Source organism: Platichthys flesus, chromosome 4 (assembly GCF_949316205.1).
Source record: "Platichthys flesus chromosome 4, fPlaFle2.1, whole genome shotgun sequence".
In the NCBI taxonomy this organism is placed as follows: domain Eukaryota; kingdom Metazoa; phylum Chordata; class Actinopteri; order Pleuronectiformes; family Pleuronectidae; genus Platichthys; species Platichthys flesus.
In genome coordinates, this window is record NC_084948.1 from 14,154,663 (window position 1) to 14,176,984 (window position 22,322).

The window sequence follows — 22,322 nt, forward strand, 5'->3', positions numbered from 1 at the left end:
CATCCAGGCTCTTTCAGTCTGCGTCTCTCAATCCAATCTGACTCAACCCTTCTTTTTGATCCTTTTAGAGAAAATCGAATTCCAAAAGGACGCATGACACAGCCTTTTGCTAACTGCTGATTCAGCAGAAACGAGGTGCGGCTGGGAGAGCGGTTGACTCACATGATATCAAATAGTCCCTCAGGGTAAAGAGATCATTGTCTTATTTAAACAATAAAGGAGGTAATTTGTCTTGTTATTGCAGTAACGACCTCTAAGGATTTTTCCAAACTGATGGCGCCATTGTTTAAGTTATGCTTTGACCTCTTGGTGAAGTTTAGGGAAGGTCACTTCATGCTTAAAACCAAAACTGAATACTTGAAGTTGTCTTCAAGAACACTGCAGGAGATATGCGGGTCAGAGGCGTTCACAACAACAGGAAGATCTCTGGAACATTCAGGGGAGAGCATCTTGGTAGATTGTCAGGAGGCAGGACATAACGTGTAAAGTCTGCTGTGGTCGACACTAGCGTCAGCCATAATCATCAAAACCTCTTGAATTTTGTTTTCTTTCCATATTTACATTATCGATGGCATCCTGTATGTGCTGATCACCTCTTTTTTGATCTGAGATATCTTTGTTCTTTTGTTGTTTTTTCTGATTTGCATTCGTCGCTCACTGTGGATTTTCTGGATATCTTCCTGCTGTATTCTCACATCAGCTCATTCAGACATTTCCCTTTAATGTCATTTTCGTTCTCGCATACTACCTCTCCTGAAGGTTTTTGTCTAATTTGCACACAGTTTTGCTCAGTGACCTGCTGCTCAGCATACGGTAAAATTCAACTCTAGACAACCAATGTGTAACAGGATAATACAATGACATTTTGTCCTGTAGTGCTTTAATTGTAAAATGTAAAAAAAAGAGTAAGTAATAGCATTAATGTAACATCCCCACTGGCAAGTTGTGTTCTTCTCCTGACCTCCCTTCTGTCATCAGTCAGTTTCTCCATTTCTCTCTCTTTTTATACTTTTTGCAGGTTTACAGACTTTGTTGCACTGTTCTCTCTGTGGTGCTCTTAACAACACAGATACTGATCACCAGGTGCCCTGATTAACAGCTGATCCCAGTACATTGAGGTTCGAGGTCCTGCAAGTGAACTATTAGCTCACGTTTCATCTTGTGATACATTACTTCAAGAAAACGTACACGATGTACAGCACATGATCATGCTGTACTAAATTGTACATGCACACACACTGAAGTGATTTCTTTACTGGTCCGTCAGGAGGACTTGATGATGTGTCTCGAGCTGGATCACTGCCATTCTCAGGTGGCAGCCACAAGTTAAACATTTACACAACTCACACACACACACACGCACGCACACACACACGCGCACACGCATACACACACACACACACACACACACACACACGCACACGCACATACATACCCACACCTTCCATGTCCATGCCTTCGCTCACTGTTTTAATGCCTTTCAGATTTGTATTTATTTTCAGCTTAATTCAACGTTTCTTTGACAGCCAAAAAATTGATGTTTTTGTTTACTACTTTTTCACAAAATCAATTTTAATGGTAGTTTGTCATTCCCCTCACAAACATAATTATTTTGGTCACTGAGTCATTCAGAGTCAAGTATTGCCTTCCCATATTTCCATCAGATTTCCAAGAACAATGGCTCAGTCGCTGTTTGTTCTGCAGATGTCAATGTGCTCTCAATCGAAAGATTATAACCAATGCTTTATTTCGGGTTTTCGTTGCCTGTCCCTGCATCTTGAGTTATGAGCCATTTGCCCCACATCTCTGCTCCATGTTTTCATAGATGTTAAAACTATGTTCTCAGCAGTGAATGGTTGGCAGTATGCATTTACACACTCACTGGGAGAAGTGAGTCAAATACACACTGTGACCATGTGAAATACAAAATAACTTTATACAATGTTTAAGCACAGTTTCTAACGGCCCTCTGTGGCTGAAGGTGTCGGGTTTGTTGTCCCTGTAACCACTGGCAACAGTGATGTCACAGAGGACTTAAAAGCCCAGCAGTACACATATACACCCCAAGTTCTAAATAAAATAAAGGTGTTAAATATAACGTAAACTGAAGACATAAAATGTAGAGCAAGGATCAGAAGTATTATGACTTTAACTGCATTGTCAGTTTTTATATTTGTTATGTAGTTTCTACAAGAACAAGTTAAAAGGAGTACTACTACTTTAAACTGTATAATTGTGCTTATGTATATATTTCATTTATTTAGCTTTAATATATACAGTACATACAATTCAGATTTGTACTTTTTTACACACCATTGTGAATTAAGACTTTTAGCAGCTGTTTTAGCAGCTTGATTTAATTTCTGAGGAGCTCCTGCAGTACCACAAACCGCCAATCAATTGTCAATCAAATATCTGTTGTTTTAACATCATTGTCTCTTGATAGGGAGATGGTAATCTATTACTCTTATTTATTTATTTGAAGTGTTATATTTCTTCCTTTGCCTGGTAAGTGACCGATATTAATGCTGACTGCTCACTTCCTGTTGTATGAATGAAATCACAGCACCAGCTGAAAGAAACATGTCACCTGTCGCACGTTAGTCATTTTGCTTTTATTACTTTTGTTAAAAAGGACAGCGGCTGCTCAGACAGTAACCCAGGTAGACAGGTGCATAATGAAACCAGGAAAAAGAAAGTGTTGAATTATACTTTGCAACAGCTTGAATGGAATCACAGCATGAAGAAACCAAAGTGGTTCTATCAGGTGGTGATCAAGAGCTCAGGGAAGGTGTTCACACAACTGCTTCTCTTTTTCTGTGCAGCCTTCTGAATGGAACGATTGTTCCTCCCGGATAACAAGTGGACAAGTGTGGTGTTTCAAGAGGTCTTTCAGTGAGATAAGGAAAAGGCAATGAATGAGAGATGCAGGCAGACAAAGGCAAAGGGAGGGGGAATCCTTAAATCTCATTAGAAAATCATTATTTCCACAAACGGGCATACATGTAAGAATATAGGCAAAGATGCACTCACACACACATACGCACACAACTACGCACACGCACACACACACACAGTGAGGTTGACAAATATATATATAAACAGAGCAAAGCAAGGAGAACAATACTGCCATTTAGTAACCTCTGACGTCTGGGTTCCATTGAAACTTCCCTCAGCAGATACACGCACACACACACATGTGCACACACACACATACACACACACACACAGACTCAGTCTTTGCATGGGGCAAAATTAGGGGAGTTTGTGTTCTATGCTTCCTCCCCCCTTCCATGACCTCCTTCCCCTCCTCTCTCACTCGCTCTGTGAGTTGCAGGAGCTGCAGTTTTATCTGATTACGACATACAGGCCACCTCCAACGACGCATTACTCACCGCCTCGCTCGCAGCGCACAGATGGAGCTCTGCCTTTGCATTGCTGTACTCGGAGCAGTGTTTTTTCACAAGGACGGAAATTTTGAGAAATTTCTTAACTTTCCCAAAAGATATTCCCCCTGTGTATAATTTGTGAAATAACTATGTTAGGGGAGTTTTAAGACTGAATTTTACGACTGGGTTCCGGTTATAACCCTCACTTGAAGGTTTACCTTCAATAAAGTGGTTTAGATAATCTGACAAAACATTTAATAACCTGTCCGATCATCTGACCCCCTCATGCCCTTTGAAACTTGTTCACAGCAATTATTGTGGTGCGTTATCATAACCCACAGAAATGAAACTACACAAATAGAACCTCAGCTGTAATAAAATTGAGTTATCCTTTAAGTACATGTATGCATGGATGGGATTAAGTTCTGGAGGTTAAGACATTATGAATAAAGACAGTGATATCAATGGCAAGTTAGTCCTGTATAGTGTGTATATAGTTAAACACATATCTTTCTGTTTGTGTGTGTATGTGTGTGTAGCCCCTATTTGGAGCAAACTCAGCACTGCCGGGCTTCCTGCCAAAGGATTGCTCAGCGTTTAACGGGAAAAATGAAAAAGAAAGAGAGTGAGAGAGGGGGAGAAAGTGTGTGTGTGTGTGAGAGAAAGTTGGGGAGAAAGAGAGAGAGAGAGAAAGAGAGCAAGAGAGAAGTGGGATGTCACCGGGGAGGAGGGACAAATACTGTACAAGAGAGTGAGGGTTGAAAAAGAGGGTGGTGGACCTGCAGAGCTGGACAAAGTGAAACAGACTGAGAGAAGCAACAGAGACAAAAACACACACATTGGCAACCTGACTGCAACTTCCTATTACAACACACACACACACACTCACACACACACACATAGAGAAAGCAGTATAGTCTGAAGAGCAATCTAGAACTCATCAAACACACACACACATTTACCTCTCTCTAACACACACACATAGTCAGCAGCAGCAGCAGCAGCAGCAGCAGCATGTTTTGGTGGAGGCTCTTCCAGGCAGCGTGTGTGCTGTCCGTGTGTGTGTGTCTGCAAGTCGCATATGAGGATGATATCGAGGTGAACTACGCTGACCCCTTCTACAATGAAATCACAGGAGGAGACACACTAGAACGTAAGTATCAAGCTGTGTGTGTGTGTGTGTGTGTGTGTGTGTGTGTGTGTGTGCGTGAAATGAGGCTTTATCTGATTAAGATCCATAGATGGCAATGGCCACAATTTAATTGAATCCTGGTGTGTGTCTGTGCGTTATCAATTTATTATATGATTCACTGATGCTTTTGTGCGAGAGGTGAGGGGTGAATCAGGACAACGGATTCAATACGCTTAAAGTGCATATCACCAGACGATGAGATGGAGAGGGACACATGTAAACCTTTTTGTTACACATGCATGAACCCATGTGATCTATTTACAGCTGGAATGCAGTTATAATGTAACCAAAGACACGTTTGAAAGGTTAGTGGGCCTGGTCGGCGTCAGTTTATCAACAGTTTCTTGATCGCGCTGCTCTTCTTCTGTGAGAAATTCGAGGATGACACATGTCTGGCGTGTTCCTGTGCCCGACAGGCAGCTTCACACAGACAACAATAAACCACAGTGCAGTCTGTTGGCAGAGAGAGTTTGTGCGTGAGATAAGCAGCGTCAAAGAAAGTGCTGAGGCAGAAAAGCAGAGAGACGATTCATATTACGGCATGAATGACTGGTCACCAAATTCACAAGCACTTTGCCGTGATGAAACTCTTTGCAAAGCATCATTGTTCCTCTATGTGCATGCTTGGACCGTGCAGTGTGTGTGTGTGTGTGTGTGTGTGTGTGTGTGTGTGTGTGTGTGTGTGTGTGTGTGTGTGTGTGTGTGTGTGTGTGTGTGTGTGTGTGAGGAGGTTTTTTCACTGGCCGCTCACAGCCTGCATTTGTCTGTTGTTTTAATCCTGGTAGTTTAAAGGCAAGAGATTGCGCTCGGAGCCTGTGATGTAATTAAATGTCATTGACAATAAATTTGAGCGGCTGAGAATAGTAAAATATAAGCAGATGCGTTGAGGCGTTAGAAGGCAAAGCAAGAAGAACGGGGGGCAAGAAGGACAAAAGGAACAACAGATTCATTACCGCCATTTACGTCTCAGGAGAAAAGGTCTCGTCATGTGACTTAAGTACAGGTGGGAGAGGAAAAGACAAAGGTCAAAGCCTGGAGGAAGAAACAAATCATTGCTCAAATCTGAGAATCTGTGAATGGAATTTGAATGAATGAGAGCAACATGAGAGCGCGGCCATGACTGTTCATGTTCAGGAGAACGGCAAGCAAAAACAAGAATAGTTTAAAAAACGAATAGAGGGCTGAACTGAGGAAGTGGTTGAAAAGTAGCTTCTGTAAACAGCTACTTCCCTATGGAACTAGCTCAAGCTAATTAGCACATTAATTATATCATTGACGCTATCATCATGAAGTGTTATATATATATATATAACGCCATTGAATCATATTTGCATTGCCTAATTTAAGCTTTGTATCTGTTTGCTTCCTTTGTACTGTATGTAGTATTTTAATACATCTGAATTTCTCATACCATCCCCATGATTTTCTGTTTCTGTTGTCAGATAACAGAACAAATATGGAATTTTGAAATAAAACTCTGGTTAACTTCCAAATATTTTCCAAGCTGCAGCTCTGCACTACTGGAATTCCAACCCCCCCACACGATACCACAAAGGGTCAAAGATCCAAGCAAATGAAAAAATTATCTAAAAAGATCTCTTTGCACTTTACCTGCTCCCATATCCATCACAGTCATTTTTTAACCACAGCCGAGTTTCTAGTTTAAGTGAGAGGGAGCAGAGGGCATGCACGTTTACTTTGAACCTGGGGGACAGGCAGCCAAAACAAATCCTGCCGCCCTGTGATAATGCCTCTTCAGAATAACTTTGTAGGTATAAACAGGCTCAAATGTTAATTGGAACCGTGTGTGACACATATTCTCTTTCCTGGATTGGTTTACCAAATGATTTTGTTAACGTTAACGTAAGAATTTGCTACCCACATTTATGTGAACGGCTTTCAATGAGGCAGAGGCAGTGTTAGACTTTAAAAATCCCTTGTTGGGGAAATCTTCCTCTAAATAGATGTGGCGGAAGCTAAGATTTTAAATTAACTTGAATCTTGCTCCCTCTCTTCCCACCATGTCGCTCTCCAGCCACACCGACTACTCCGCCCTGCAGTTCTGGAGACCTGACCAAGTGGGACAAACTCTTCTCAATGCTGGAGAACAGTCAGATGAGGGAGAACATGATGCTTCAGTACGCTGACGATATCATCAAGGTGGAGATGGGGTCTCTGCGTGGAGAAATGCTCAGGTTGGTTGGACAAGCGCACGAGAGGACAGAGTCTTTAAGGTTTCAAGAGACCAACTGAGCTTTTATGATAATTGTGCAAAGGGCAATGAACACTTAGATATCAAGATTGAAATTGAAATGAACTATGAAAGTTTGCAACCCTGATCCTTGATCAATTGCCTGCAACAATCGAATAATGCACCAGTCATTTTTTTGATTCATTAATTTATCATTTGGATCATAAAATGTTGAGGAAACATATGAATCAAATGTTCCTATAGTGCATGGTTTTGTTTTCCACTGTTTATATTAAACTCATTTATTCAACATAAAAGATGGAACCACTCCAATCAGAGAATTAGGGGAAATATTGATTTCAGGCCAAATATTGCTGCTACATGCAGAATAAAAATCTCTTCAGCTCTTCAGTGAATATCTCTTACATTGGTCTATCTGATCAGGTTTGTAGGCCAGTATGGCGGCTCGTGTGGGGTTGCCGTGGAGACAGCAGGAAGAAGGATGGCCATGCAGTTTGAGGCACGCCTCAAAGAAACCATGGAGCGCCTCAAAATAGCAGTTCAGTCTACTGCTGCCGCCGGTGGGAATTCTGTCGGAGATCCCGACAACTTGGAGTCGATGGTGCTTCAGCTCCTCTCTGCAGCACGAGCTCAAGCTTCCCAACTCACCAAGCTGGAGACCAGCTGCTTCAGCAGCACTGGAGCTGGAACATGGAGGAACACGAAGTCGGAATTCCATCTTGCAGAGGGTGGAGGGGCCGGGCCCCAGGAGCAGGAGTTCACGTCACGAGATGTGGCTCTAGATGGAGTGCTGGCTGCACTGAAACAGACGAGGGTGGAGCAGGAGGAGGCGCTGAGGTTACAGAGCCAAAGACACCTACCCGCAGGTAAAGATATCCATCTTGCCATGGGCAATGTGTGTCTGTCTTCACTTGTTGCTTTCTGTGTGTTTGTTTTTTTCTTCACCTCTCTTGCTGCTGTATTCACCTTTTCAACAGTGCCACCAAAACAACCTTTCGCCTTAAGCTTTTTCTCTGTGTGTTGACACATTCAGGTCACGCTTAAGTGAAAAGAATGGGACCCCCCTCTGTCAACTAATCATGCAGCTTGTGTTTGTCCTAAATACCTTTTCCACCTCATCTGTCTGTCTCCAGGCGTGTTGTCCTCCTCAAGTAGCAACACATGCTTTTCCCTTGACTTACGACATCAATAATATTACTCTCAGTCAGACAAACATGAGGAAAACAGTTACAGGGTCAGTTTATTGGCTCTCATTTATGTTTGTTTGAAATGAATTCACAATTTTTAATGAGTCCTGAAGAAAAACACTACTGAAGATGATCAAGGACTAAAGACAGACTATTAATGAACAAACCATCATTAAGTATTTAGCTTTTAGCCCAGGAAAACAATACCTTAAATGTCTATACATTTCCCTTCAGCTATTTTCATTGAAGATATTTGAAGAGTTTTAATGATAATAAGTGAAGCAAATAAAAGCTTGAAATAATAGAGATAATACGCAAACTTTATCCTTGGACAGAACTTCTTCTAGACTTCTGTAGGATAATAATACATGTGGTTTCAGTTGAGCTGATGACGAACTGTGACTTAAGTGTGAGCAAATTAACCCGGAGCAATTTTAGTCTTACAAAAATACCACTCATGTCAGTAGGATATCTTCATTTCCTCAAGTAGATCGAATAAAAACTGCAATAAACCATATTGCTCATTCTCTTTCTCTCTCTCTCTCACACACACACACACACACACACACACACACACACACACACACACACACACGTACACACACACACACACACACACACACACAAACAGAAATGTAAGTCTGGCCTACATACCGAGCAGACAAAGGTGTAATCACTAGCCGGTTGCAACAAAAACCACACCAAAGCACCCTGGGAAAGTAGAACCATATGGAATCCATCATGTATACACACACACACACACACACAGGTAGGGGGGGGGATGTGTCGGCTGACTGGAGGGAGAGCGAAATAGAACGAGGCAGAGGAGCACTGAGGGGAGCAGATGAAGACTACGTCAGAGAAAATGTGAAGGAGAGAGAAAGGAATGGAGAAGAAAAAAGAAGAGAATAATGCAAAATAGAGGATAGAGGTTGGGATGTCCTCTACACTTTCAACATAACTCATCTGCACAAACACATTAACACATTAACACTGACAAACAGGAGAACAATGAAATGAAGCAGAACAAACCAATGAACCAGATGACCCCAGAGAGGGAAGAGTGTTTGTTCGTGAGACAGGGAAAAAGAAAAAACATGATTCATGATATCATCGCCTGACCGTGAACTGAACTTTCAATGTTGCTCTCTTAAGTGTGTCATACACTGTAGCTCGACAGATTTTCAATCCATTTTGTGCAGCCTCAGCCTGTGAAGTACAGAATCTGCAAGAAGTTAACAATAGATTATCACTAACTTGGGCTAGCAGAAGCTGTAGTTTGATGAACCTTATATTTATCTATTGCGTTTCCCTTATACCTTGAGCCTCCTTCTTATTAGTCATTTTATGTGGCGTTCAACAAGGTTCAAGTTGAGGCCTGGTTGTTTTCGAAATGTATTGTTTTCTAGGCCATAAAATTAAAATGAATCTTCTTATTTCTCTCTTGATGACACCCAACTTCATCTTCTATAACCATAATGTTGTAAAAAATAGAACTTGCACATAACAACCCGGGGGACGTTTAAATGCTGACGAACTCAAAACAATCTCCAGTTGCATAATCCTTAGTTACATTATTGTATATATGGCCTTCAGTATCAATGCACCCTTATTACACCAGACCTTGTCCTTTTCTATGTGAGCAAATGCAAAAAGTGCTTTTGTTGGTCTTTGTCACTAGCTCTGAAGTTCTTAAGATCATTGTGTCAATGTAATTCACCAAAAAGGTGACACCTGCTCTAGGACATGGTTGAATTACATGCATTATACCGATAAACTTTAAATTACTTGCTGTGAATGTAAACCATATTCCTAATCAGAAATCCTTAGTTATTACTATTGTTGTTTGGCATGATTCCGAAATCAGAATCATGTTCACCTGAATTATGAAAAGTTTATTTTATTTAGTGAAAATAAGTATTATCATGTCTTTTTCTTGCACAGGCTGTGACATGGCGCTCCTCTTCCCAATGCGTTCCCGTCGAATCTACACTGCGGTCACACCAGAGGTTCCTCTCTCCATCTCCTCCTTCACCACCTGCATGTGGTTAAAGCCAACAACTCTCGCCAACAAAACCGTGCTCTTCTCCTATGGTCACCGTCGCAACCCATACGAGATCCAGCTGCTGCTCGGCCAAACCTCTGCGCTCTTCACCATCGGAGGAGAGGCTCACCTGGTGGAGGCGCGAGGTGTGGTGAAGCCAGGAGAGTGGATCCACTTGTGTGGGGCATGGGCCTCCGAGCAGGGTCTGGCCACCCTGTGGGTGGGTGGGGAAAAAGTGGCCACCACACCCGGAGTTGCTGAGGGACATGTCTTACCGGAAGCTGGCTCCCTCCAGCTGGGCCAGGAGAGGAATGGCTGCTGTGGGGGTGGCCTCTCAGGCTTTGAGGGAGGGTTCGATCCCAGGCTGGCATTCGCCGGGAAGATGACGGGAGTGAATATGTGGGACAGGGTGCTGTCAGAGGAGGAGATTTCCGAGCTGGCTCTGCAGAATGGGCAGGGCTGCGAGCAGAGAGGAAACGTGGTGGCGTGGGGCATCACGGAGATGGTGCCTCATGGAGGCGCTCAGTTCATCTACTAACGGACTCTTTGTGATTTTCATCAGCGCCATAATGATCCTCAACGTGAATATCAGCAACATCCTGATAAGTTTTCCTGCTAAAAGAGAGCAGCTTACATTGCTTTTATCATCATCGTCTTTGTCCATGTAGTTCCATGTTTGATTATTATGTTGTTATAAGGACTGTTTTGTTCATCATCTCTATCGCTATTCATCACTATTGATATGAACACTTATGATGCAATTGAAATCGGATGGACATGTTCCGATGGGAGGAAGCCGATGCTGTGAGAGACTGAAGTTTATTTTTGTAACATAACTTTTTGACCTGAGGCCACACAAACACACAAACACACACACACAAACACATGCTCACACTGACTTAACTTCAGCTAGGAAAACGTGCAATGCAGCAGGAAATGTGCTGCTACAGCATTTACCAAAGACTTAATTAGACTGAAGGGCAGACAAAGAGTCTATTGATAAAATGAATGGGTTCCGAGCTCATAGGAGAGAAAATGAAAAGTTCACAAACAATTACAAGAGATTGTCTTTAGAGAGGCATGTTTTTTTTTTTTTACGACAAAGCATTTCCTCCTATCAATCTAGATTTGTGCAAGTGCAGTTAATCAAAATTTCAATGCAAAATGTATTTCCCTTATGCAATTTTACTCGGAAACATTAATATATATTAAAATATTTACTTTTCAGTCATGTAGGTATTTCCCCGGGCGCCGTGCATGGCTGCCCACTGCTCTGTGTGTCCTGCTATGTTCACCAGATAGGTCAAAAGCAGAGGATACATTTCCCTCATCTACATGTAGTGTGACTGTGCATGTGTTTGGGATCAATAAATGTATTTTATTAAAAAAAAAAATAGCGATGAAAGATGACTGTCATCTAAATCCCCATAACCACGTATATACCTATGCGTTTAGTGGTTTTAGATATATCTTGCTGATGCATTAATGATGTATTGTAATGTAATGTGTAGTAGTACAAGTGATTTACGAAATACTCAAATACTGAAAACTGCTGTACTTGCTTTCACTTCAAGCCCTGCCATATACTCAAGAAATAGAATCAAACAAAAACATTATTTTTTTATCAACATAATTTTCCTGAATTTATGAAAGTTTAAAGCATTTTTAAGATACTAAGATACTAAGATTTAAGATACTACAGTTTCTAATGTGTACCCAAGTGTTTACACTCATATGAGTTATGTAATTCCACTTCTGCTTTGTTTCTTTATTGTCCTTAGTTATCATTTAATTCTAGGGTAATATATGTCTTCTTTTTTGATACTGCATAAAGTAATAAGAGTAAAACTGTTATATTTGTCATTGGAGATTGAGATTGTTTTTGTGATTGATACAGTAACTGAGGAAAATGTTTACACCATCTTATCTTTTAAGAACTAAGTCGTCTTGTATTATAATGTAAATTGCTTATTGTTTTGTTTTCTTGTGTAAAGGTGATATTGAATGTATTTTGTACATAAATATATTTTGCATAGCATGAATGGATGAATGGAGAGTGAGTTACGAATAAACCTTTCAAACTATAGCACATCTCCCCGGGGTAATCACTGCTTTTGTCTGTGTTTGACTATTTGTCATTTAGTGTCTCATTCAAATTCTCAAAGTGATACAAACTTTTACACACTTAAATATGTTTTTGATCTGTAAACTAAATTATATGACTGTTCTTCATTAATTAATTCCGGTTTTAAAATTACATTTATTAGCAAATCAATAATACATCTAGATTCATGGGTTTAACATGGCTCACCTTTAGAACCTTGCAGGGCCAATGGGCTAGGTAGGCGTGTCTTAGCCCTCTCCAAGCCCCCCCCCTCCCAGTAATGCGCTTTTTATCATTTCAAGGGAGAGACCTCAGCCAAAGCTTAGGTGAAGTTACACTTTAAGTTAGTACATGTACATGCAGTTCACGGTCTATATACTCACTGGTGTAGTGTGTTAATTCAATTTTGCCCCAGATAGAACATAACGACTTCACACTCATTCTGAATGAGACTGTGATTGTGGCCCACCAAAAGATCTCTAATAATGCACTATAAATAATGTGAAGAAGCATTGTCGATCTTTATATACAGTCTAAGATTTCTATCAACAAAATATAATATGACAGTATCTTAATGACGTGTCCTTAATCTATAATGCATGCTAGATTTCGTATTTAGATTCCCTTCTTCCTCTTTTATAATCTACAGAATGCATTTTAGATTAAGTACACGTCATAAAGATACTGTCATATTATATTTTGTTGATAGAAATCCTAGACTGTACATAAAGATAGACAATGCTTCTCACTGCCTAAAACTATGAGTCTCAGCTGTCAATCATAATACCCTGTATTCATAGCATCAAGTAACCCATTAAAAGCTATCTTACCAGAAAAATGAACATCTAAACATACATCAGTGTGAAAATACAAACAAAGTAAACCATTGACCATGTCCCATCCAGTACCACGGAGGAGGCAGATTTTTTACCTCCGCTTTAGTGCTAATCTCACTTTTAGGGAGCTATCATATTGTCCGTCTATATATACAGTCTATGGTTAAATGTTTATTATACGTTACATCTTCAACAGTAGAGAAATAGCAGCCATGTTTTTGCTGCTCACATGTTTATAGTTCACAGTGGCACATTATGCTACAAGCTCTTTAGGGACATTTAACAGGTTTCTCCTGCAGCTACAACCAACTGCACAGTCTCCAAAATGTCTCTGTGACTGTGACTTGTTACGCAACGGTCACCTTTCACACTAAACCCCATTCAGCCCCCCACACCCTCCCCTCTTTTTAACCTAACAATTTAAAGCACAGTGCCTACGTGTGTTGTGCAGCAGGGGAGACATCACTTTGACGGACGACTCTGACACATTCCTTTACTTTTAGAGGCAAGGACCTCATGTGTTTATGTCTCTGTGGGGTCAAAGTAATGTCATATATTGTGAGTGTGTGAGTGTGTGTGTGTATGTGTGTGCGTGTGTTTGTGTGTGTGTTCGTGTTCACGACATTTGATAATGCCTTAGTTGTGTTGTGACTTACTGTGGGAGGCTATAAAACCTTCATGCTGTATCCTGATGCTTGCTTCCTGTAACTATAGTCAACACAGACACATCCTCATAAAACTCACTACTGAACAAACAGATACAAGATACAAATACAACAAAGCACAAATCTCAGACAAAGCCATATGCCAACCATAGACTATATATAAAGATACATGTCTCCAATTCCTACCGCTATCCAGAAATGAAGCTAAATTACATTTGGAGCCCGTGTCTGAGCAGTTGTAATCGGGGGACGGAGCAGTGGTGGTGAGTTCCCATTGACACACACACTCGACCAATCATTCTCAGCTGTCAATCATACTGACACACCTGAACATCCATTGCAAGAGCTACCTTAAATGACAGAAACGATCTTTGAGAATAAAATTATGTGACCTGTAGGCTTCTTTGAATTTTGCTTCGGTCAATGTCCATGAGCAGCAGAGGGGGGTACAAATATTTGAAACTACAAAGGCTGCATCAAAAAAAAACGGCAGAGGGAAACATAAATCTGATCTCCATATGATAAAGCCCTCCAGCGAGCCTCGTTCACTTTCATCCTCTCTCCACTCTTAGTGTGTGTGTATGTGTTTGTGTGTACAGTAATTGTGACATACAGTTTTTGTGACATAATACAGCATTAATAAGCCCCCCCTTCACGTCACCCACCACTATCAAGCATGATCACAGCCACTCGAAGCTTCATCACTCTTTCTTCTCCATTCTATTTCATCCCTTATATCTCATAAATAAGGACAGTTTCCAACATGCATGGGTTTCTGTGGTTGCCATGTGAGTGATTTTATGTGAGGGTGATGTAAATTTATTGTAAAGGTATTTCAAGGTCAAAGTTTTTAAGCAAACATGAAGATGCAACCTATTAATATTACACACTGATGCAGCCCATGCAACTTTATTAACTTCTTCAGTCTATAAAATGAACTAAATTTGGGTTTTGCATAACAGTGGTGCGTATGAGGCATGTAAAAAGTATAATGACAAACAGCACAAATATTCACAATATTATTTTATACTTCATTGGTAAGAAACGAAGTAGAACCAAGAAAACATTGGACAGCATACCATAATGATGTCTGAAGTACGAGTATGAGGTAAATAATCCTTCGAAGCCAACTGGCACACTAAGAAAACTACCCCCCCCCCCCCCCCCCCCCCAAAAAAAAAAAAAAGGAAGCAAGTTCTCTGAAGGTAAAATATGCATTTGGATGGAATTTGGTTTAATGCAATATGACATCACATGAAACATTGCTTGTTTTTTTCACATAAAGCTTTACACCAATATTCTCAGAAGAAAAAACAAGACAAACATTAAGGGAAATGACTGACACTGATTTTAGTTAATAACTATTGTAAGAACGATGTTTTGGTGTTCAACATTCACAGTTAGAAGAACTGCATCTGAATGTGCTTCCAACATCAGCCTTAAGCCACACTGAATTGTATTGTATTGTAGTCTCATATAATCTACTTAAGTTTTCCTACTGCCAGAGGTGTAAAGTGTCCTCCAACTATCTGATGCTCTGAGCCCAGAACCTGGTTACACCTTTAAAATGAAGCAGAGAGCGGAGAGATACGCTGTTTCATGTGCCGAGCTGCTGATAGAAAACGGTGAGAGCATAACCATGGTGGGCACCTCAATATGCTGTTGGGTGAGTTGATTAGCACCACATGCTAGTTTGTGTGTTTGCTCCTGTACAGATATTTTTATGAAGACCATTTTGAGCCTACAACCTACAAAGTGAGGACATTTTGGCCAGTTCCCACTTTTTATTGACTGTTTCAGGGTTAAGACTTGGTTCTAGGGTGAGAATTAGAATTATAAATAGAATAAGGTGTAAGGGTTAGGCATTTACTTTGGATGGTTATGGTAAGAGTAATGGGCTCGGAATGCACTCACGCATGCACAGACACACACACACGTTTGTGCAGCTTTCCTTATCAAGACTTTGCATTTGACTTCCACACATTATGGACATCCTAAATCCTTATCTCTAACCTAAATGACCAATTCATGTCTGACCCTTAAAACACTTTTTGTCCCAATGAGGTCTAGTGGTCCTGAAAAGATCAGTTTTTATAATGGAAAAGGTAAGAAAGAGGTAAAAAAAATAAGTACACACTCACAAACACACAAAGTCGACCTGTCCACTTAAAGTTTCTTCCATTCTGCGTCATAGTACCATGAGGAAACAGATGATCTGTAACAGCTGCTCTTTACCGTCATTATCATCAAGCTCATGGAGCTGGCATTCATTTTAGCACTACTCACTATGGCTCATGATAGGATAAGACTGGAGGTCTGCTACTACTACTAATCATTACCCAGTACAACAGTTGATCCCATTGTTGCAGGCCTGCTCACACTGAGAACAAACTATCTCATTGAGCCAAACCCATATGCAAACTATCAACAGCTTAAATAACACAACATGATGAACTTGAATGCTTACTATGTACCCTTTCTCTTTATAGTCTCCATAAAAGACATTGAGACAAACAAACATGCATATCATTGAGTGTCTAACAAGGTCCTAAAACTCATAGAAAGAACATGGTTCACTTTTAATTTCCTTCTAATAACAGCAACAGTTATTGAGGTTTGTTCCAGACAAGGATTCAAGTCCGTTTATGTGTGTGTGTGTGCATGTTAATATGTTTAGAAGGTGTGCACATGTGTCATTTGTTTTCCCTACCTCCCAGCACGCTGAGTGTAATGGCCTCTGTGTGCTCAGCCAACAGATCAGCCTTGGCTATAGCAGCCAGCGAGAGATAACTGGACATGTTCCTGCTGAGCTCCCTGTTCCTTCTCTGGAGGAACCGCACCGCCACCGGCACGGCCAGCACCATGACCGAGGGACAGGTGTAGTTCTGAGGGGACACAAGCAGAGAGGAGGTTGAGGAGACAGCAAAAAGAAAACAAAGTGGTGAATTTTAAGGCAAAACCTGACTTGTGTTAAAAGAGTAAAACACAAAACTGGTAGATTGTGATTTGTGTAAGTCCTCAAACTGCAGACATGGTATTGCACAGCCCTTAATTACCAGAATGAAACGTTTTGAGTTAATTACTTTCTTGAGAAGTATTTTTCAGAATAATGTTACGTGAATGGCTACGTAACAGTGCAAGAATAACGTCATAATATTATGAAAGTGGTGATTGAGAAAGAAATCAAAATGTAATGAGAAACAATTCATCGTATCAAAAGAATAAAGTCATATTTTAACAAGAAAAAGTCATAATATTACCGTAATATGGGAAAAAAATATGGAACTAATAAGCACAGAGAACATGTGCTCTCCTGAATGGACAATCTTTAATCAATGTCCTTGTTTTTTGAGAAACTATAACACCCCTTTGAATAGCACACTGATGTAACCAACAGTAACCTCACAGTCCACCACTACCAAACATTTTATCCTCCACAAAAGTCTGTGGCTCCGTCTTTGGAATAGAGACGGTTTCTTGCAAAACCTTTTAAAAGTCCTGAAACTGTAATGTATAAGTATTATTTTACTTGTGAAACATATACTTAAGTATAACATACTATAACAACACTCCAAATTCCTCATTTCAATACAATAGACGAACTGATTTTCTGATATCCCCCCTCTTAAATGACATATCACAACATTATTCTCGTAATATACAACCTTAATCTTGTTTTTCTTGAACTAGCATTTTTTCCCCTTTTAGTGACCCTAATACACTGTTGTGGGAGTACATGGACCCAGACAATAGGGATTTTGCAAAGCGAGCAATGGAGCTGCAGATAAAAATGCAGAACAAAGGACACTTAGCAACTTCCTTAGCAACTTCATCCCATGAGCAACTCATAGGATGGCACTGACAGAAACATAGATCCAGGTCTTTCCACTTCCTGTGTTTCAATGTAAACAGAAGGGAAAATAAAGGAGGCTTGACTTCACAGTACAGACCTCTGTTTTCTATATGAGCTACGAATTCCAGGAACAACAGGAGGTGAGGATAAACATTCTCACTAACACTCAGCCATGCGTTAAATTGATTTTTAGTCATTTCAAACTATAAGCAGCTGCAGTAAGCAGCACATATAAGGAGCTGCAGACTCATGAAGCAGAACAGTGACTGTGTGATTGAAGCAAAGAGGAGTGAAGGAGTGTGTGATGTATTTGAGGATACACACCCTGGAGCAAGTTTGAATGAATCACGTGAAGAGGTGGGTTCGAAATGCACTAGCACCCTCAACTGGAGAGTGAGATATCAAGCCTGCTTCACTGCCAATATTTAAAAAACTGTTCAAATTCTAAAGCCCCTTTGCTTTGATTACATGGGTAGATTTTCTGTTGAATTGTAAACCTATTGTTTGATATGTTGCAGGTTACATCAACAATAATTGATGTTCACTGCTCTCCTAGGATATTGTATCTTATGTATTTTATACCTGTGTACCCACATTTAACCTAAACCGTCCTAATCAGCTCAAAGTTAGGAACACCCAGAATTTCTTTCAACACAGAGTTGACATTTTAGAGAGTTCATCTGACTGCTGGGAGAGAAATAATCTACCTCTCTTTCTCTGTTCCCTTTTCTCTTTTGCTCGATGATCATTCTCCTTTTCATGCCTCTACTCTACCACACGATGGCAGTGCAGACAGCATATCCACAAAAAAGGTTATCCACCAGCCCCATTTATTAAGATGGCCCCAGTTTTTATCTAAATATGTATAAATAATTACACGTTTAAGTGAAAACCTACATTTTGAAAAAGCCCTGTGTAAATGTGACACACAGAGCTGTTATTATTGGGCATTTTGTGCTCTTTGTGCTATAGTTTACCTGTGTTATACGACAGGGACTGTACTTGTAATGTGTGCTGTGGATGTAAGTCATTTTAGTCCCCCTGTAGGTTCCTCATGTATGAATGAACAGATTAATTTATCTGTCCGATGTCTTCTACTTTCATCTTTGCAAGAAAAGTCCCATTAATCCTTGGGAGATTCAGAGGAAGGGTAAAGAAAGGTATTATGCGCATCTGTAGCTTCACACAATGACAGGTAGACAAAGGCTGGAAAGAAGAGGTGAGATGATAAAAATAGTCAGACTGAGAGCAAGGGAAAAAGAAAACAGCAACAGAGAGAAGAGAGGGGAGGTGCTCCCTTGATAAATGTTGGAGTTAGGACATGAGAGCCTGAAGCTGCTGTCAGAGCTGTCAGAAGTTTTAGTCTCACCTCTCTGTAATGTGTGTGTGTGTATGTGTGTTCTCCTTTTTTGTTGCCTCTTTAGGATTTTTTCCAGGTTAAACACTGACCTTGTCAGAATCAGTAGACCTCATAGGAGCCAAAACCTGGTCCTACTTAGAGCTGAGGTCCAGCTTGAGGTGAGGGATATAGATGTGGGTTTTGGTTAAGCTGTCCTCAATGAATGGAAATCAATGTAAAATTCCTTTCTACAAGATTCAGCATGTCATTAGTGGTAATAACCACGGAACAGGAAATAGAGAGAGTACGAGATAGAAAGAGTTATGGTAGAGGAGAAAGAGAGAGAGAGAGAGAGAGAGAGAGAGAGAGAGACAGAGAGACCCTCGGCTTTAAGCCTTAAGCTGCATAGGATCATGGGAGTTGTTGTCTTCTACAAGACGTAACTAAAGCGTAAGTCTTGTTCTATGAAGAGGTTATGTATTGAAGTTTTATTCACGTTACGCAGAAAACTGCAATCAATAATCACAATCCATCCATCCTGGCTAGCTGGCTAACTGCTAGCAGTGTGTTGTTCCTTAGTCATATGTTGTCTGCCCTAAGAAGTTATAGGCGAGATTAGGCAAATTGGGGATTTCTCTGGGTTTTAACTGTCTTGGAAACATTTTGGAGAGTGTCAACACACAACTCAACAATATGTATAACATAGCTCTAGTCATTTTCAGGGATTTAACATGTTATATCTTTAAACCAGAAGTTCTGTACATTGGCGTCTGAACAGATCTTCCAGATTCTCATGGCCAAAATATAATTTTAATAATATGCTCCTCAAATTTAGGCAACTCAGCCACTTCATACCCCTACAGATGACATACAGTATGTTCACCTTATGCTTCTGTACAAACAATTCATGAAGAATTGTCTTTGGGGTACACCATTACATAAAAATGTCTACTATGTGTAGACATTGCTGTGTGTGTACCTGCAGGATACAGCTGGTGATGTCAGAGGCAATCTTGGCGTGCGGCGTGTCCTCTGTGTTTTCACCTTGTGGCGTGAGGTTATGTTCCAGACACGACTCCCAGAGCCCCACCAGTGCAACGCTGTGTCGCTCGATGGAGCTCGTCTCCCTTATGGCCGTGGTGATGCGTGTTATGCAAATCTCTACCACCGCCTGATCGTTGTCATTGGTCAGATAGTCCTGTCAGCCGGACAGATAATGGGATGCAAATTTCAGGAGACAATGATAAATGAAGGGTACCAAGATGAATTATGGATGAGATTATAAATAATGAATGAAACAGACTTTTGCTCTGTAATGTTTTGGGTAAATATCGTGTGTGTTGATTCTTCTCGTCTGCTCACCGGTGAGCAGGATATGGTCTTGATCTGGTCCAGAGCTTGTGACAGGCCATCTTCAATCTCTGCGTCTTCCAGAGAGAAGAGATCCCCCGCTCGGGAAAGATCCCTCTGGCCGAGCACCCGACAGAAAAGCTGGTGCATCCTGGTCCTGGTTTAGGACAGACCCATTTGGGACTGCTGCTGCTTTATCGAAAATCAGTAAAACCCTGACATCATCTCGATAGAAATGGGGCCAATATGCTGAATGTGAGGAGAAAATAGCTTAAAAAGTGTAAATTAGTAATCATTCAATTTTATTTAATTTAGTTGAAATCCTCTTCAGAACAATCCAGAATCAGGTATGAGAGCGGGACCAGTTTGTCCCAGTGTGTTTCTGGGTCTGCCTGGGGTCCTGTCCCCATGGAGACAAGGCATGTTCTGGAGGAGGTTGTCTTTCAAAGGAGTCCTGAAGGAGAGAGGTGAAAACACATGGAGTGCAAGAATTAATTAACTAAACATGAATTCATTGATTTATAAAACTAAACAGAAGTAAATGATGGGATATTGATTTTGTATATTTGTAAGAATTGTATGGACACTGGACGAAAAGATTCATCCCGAGCAGCTGAGAGGGAAAAGGTATTTTGAGCCATTGAGAGATGCCATTCAAAAAGTTGAGTTAAGAATTTCCTTATTTATTTTAGGTCTCAAGAAACAGACTCAAACAAATTGAACAAACAAGCAACAGATCACAAGAAGTGGATCCAAGTCAATCCTAAAGAATAGATGGACAATAAAAAAAAAATGTATATACGTCCTTTTCAAGAATTAGATTAGAAGATTATTACGACTCTCATGTGTCTGTGACATATGGGGCTAGTTAGCCTAGCTTAGCATAAAGACTGGAAACAGCAACAGGATGCCAGCCTCAACATAATAAAAGCTGTCTACCAGCATGTGGCCAGACCATAGACTGCATGAAAAATGGAGCGCTCCCCAAAAGTGAAGCCATATCATACGTAAAAAGAACAAGATGGCTGCCCCCATATCTGAGATATTTTAGCTTCATTTTTGTACAACAGCCGGAGGTAGAGACACAGCGTCCATCTTTAAATAAAGTGTCTGGGCCAGACACAGTAAATGATGGGACTCTAGTCGCTGTGATGTTACCAGACAAGAGGTAGAGACTTCAGTATATAATTTCTTCCGGCCAACAAGTTATCTGGCACAAAATCCCTTTAGAACCACTAACAATTTTGGTGGTATCAATTTTCTCATCTAACCCTCAGCATTAAGGCACTTAAGCATTTTCCTCTTTTCATCTCCTTCGGTTTTCTACAAGTGTAGCACGTGTAAGTTAATATATGATGACGTGAACTACATGACTCCTTGGTAATGTGTGACATATCTGCAATAAGATACTTACCAACATACACAAAAACGCATGCAAGTAGGTCCCAGAGAAGATTTATAAAAGTAGTGAAGTCCAAGTTACATTTTGGTATTGGAAAATAATAGTGGCAATCAGTCGATATTGATAATGATCACAATAAATGTCACGGTAATATTTGTACATACAGTGTTCTAATATATGGGTTAGGATCCAAAATGGAAAAGTACTAGGATAATCAGACTTTCAAGTTTTTATTTATATATATTTTATATTCATGGAATTGGCATCATGTGTTTTATCTCAGCAATGGTTTCCAATATTTTCTAAAGCAGTTGTTAATAATAGAAATAAATCTAATGGTTCAATGAGTATATACAGTCTTCTACCATTGTGTGTTATAAATGGAGTTAGAGTTGTGGGATTGCATGCGTATGCTGTTAATCATTAACCTGTCACTACTGCTTCTCCTGTCAGCCTCAATTAAACATTAAAACATTAACACCACCAGCTGTGAAGTTTATACACACACAGACACACACACACACAGAGGCACACCTGTCCTCCCACACACAGAACAAACATTAACATATACACACAATTGTTTCCTGTGATGCAACGTAAGTATTCTGCAAGCAGGAAACACACACACACACACACACACACACACACTCATCTCTTTAAAGCAGCCACCCAGGCACCCTGTGATGTGAGCTGAACTCTGCCTGCGTTCAAAGGATGAGCAGCTAAGCGTATGTATCTGTGCCACTACC

At 40.5% G+C, this 22,322-nt stretch overlaps 2 protein-coding genes across 2 annotated transcripts in view; one reads left to right on the forward strand and one right to left on the reverse strand.

The window, feature by feature from the left end:
* Positions 1 to 22,322, reverse strand: part of veph1 (ventricular zone expressed PH domain-containing 1) — a 75,646-nt gene that overhangs the window by 48,220 nt on the left and 5,104 nt on the right. The window contains exons 2-4 of the mRNA XM_062386622.1: positions 20,184 to 20,625; positions 19,801 to 20,019; positions 16,340 to 16,514 (exon numbers count right to left, since the gene is read on the reverse strand). Coding sequence (XP_062242606.1) covers positions 16,340 to 16,514; positions 19,801 to 20,019; positions 20,184 to 20,321 — 532 coding nt within the window. The 5' untranslated portion in view covers positions 20,322 to 20,625. The remainder of the gene's footprint in view (positions 1 to 16,339; positions 16,515 to 19,800; positions 20,020 to 20,183; positions 20,626 to 22,322) is intronic.
* On the forward strand, positions 4,191 to 12,110 carry ptx3a (pentraxin 3, long a). The gene is made up of 4 exons (XM_062386849.1): positions 4,191 to 4,542; positions 6,617 to 6,776; positions 7,217 to 7,659; positions 9,925 to 12,110. Exons 1-4 carry the CDS (start codon positions 4,404 to 4,406, stop codon positions 10,560 to 10,562), a joined length of 1,380 nt encoding a protein of 459 aa, XP_062242833.1. The 5' UTR covers positions 4,191 to 4,403; the 3' UTR covers positions 10,563 to 12,110.

What these genes read in the sequence shown, in the direction of transcription:
- ptx3a (XM_062386849.1), top strand. Translation starts at nt 4,404, where the DNA reads ATGTTTTGGTGGAGGCTCTTCCAGGCAGCGTGTGTGCTGTCCGTGTGT. An exon ending in CTGCGTGGAGAAATGCTCAG is followed by an intron (nt 6,777 to 7,216) that starts GTTGGTTGGACA and finishes CTATCTGATCAG; the next exon opens with GTTTGTAGGCCAGTATGGCG. An exon ending in CCAAAGACACCTACCCGCAG is followed by an intron (nt 7,660 to 9,924) that starts GTAAAGATATCC and finishes TTTCTTGCACAG; the next exon opens with GCTGTGACATGGCGCTCCTC.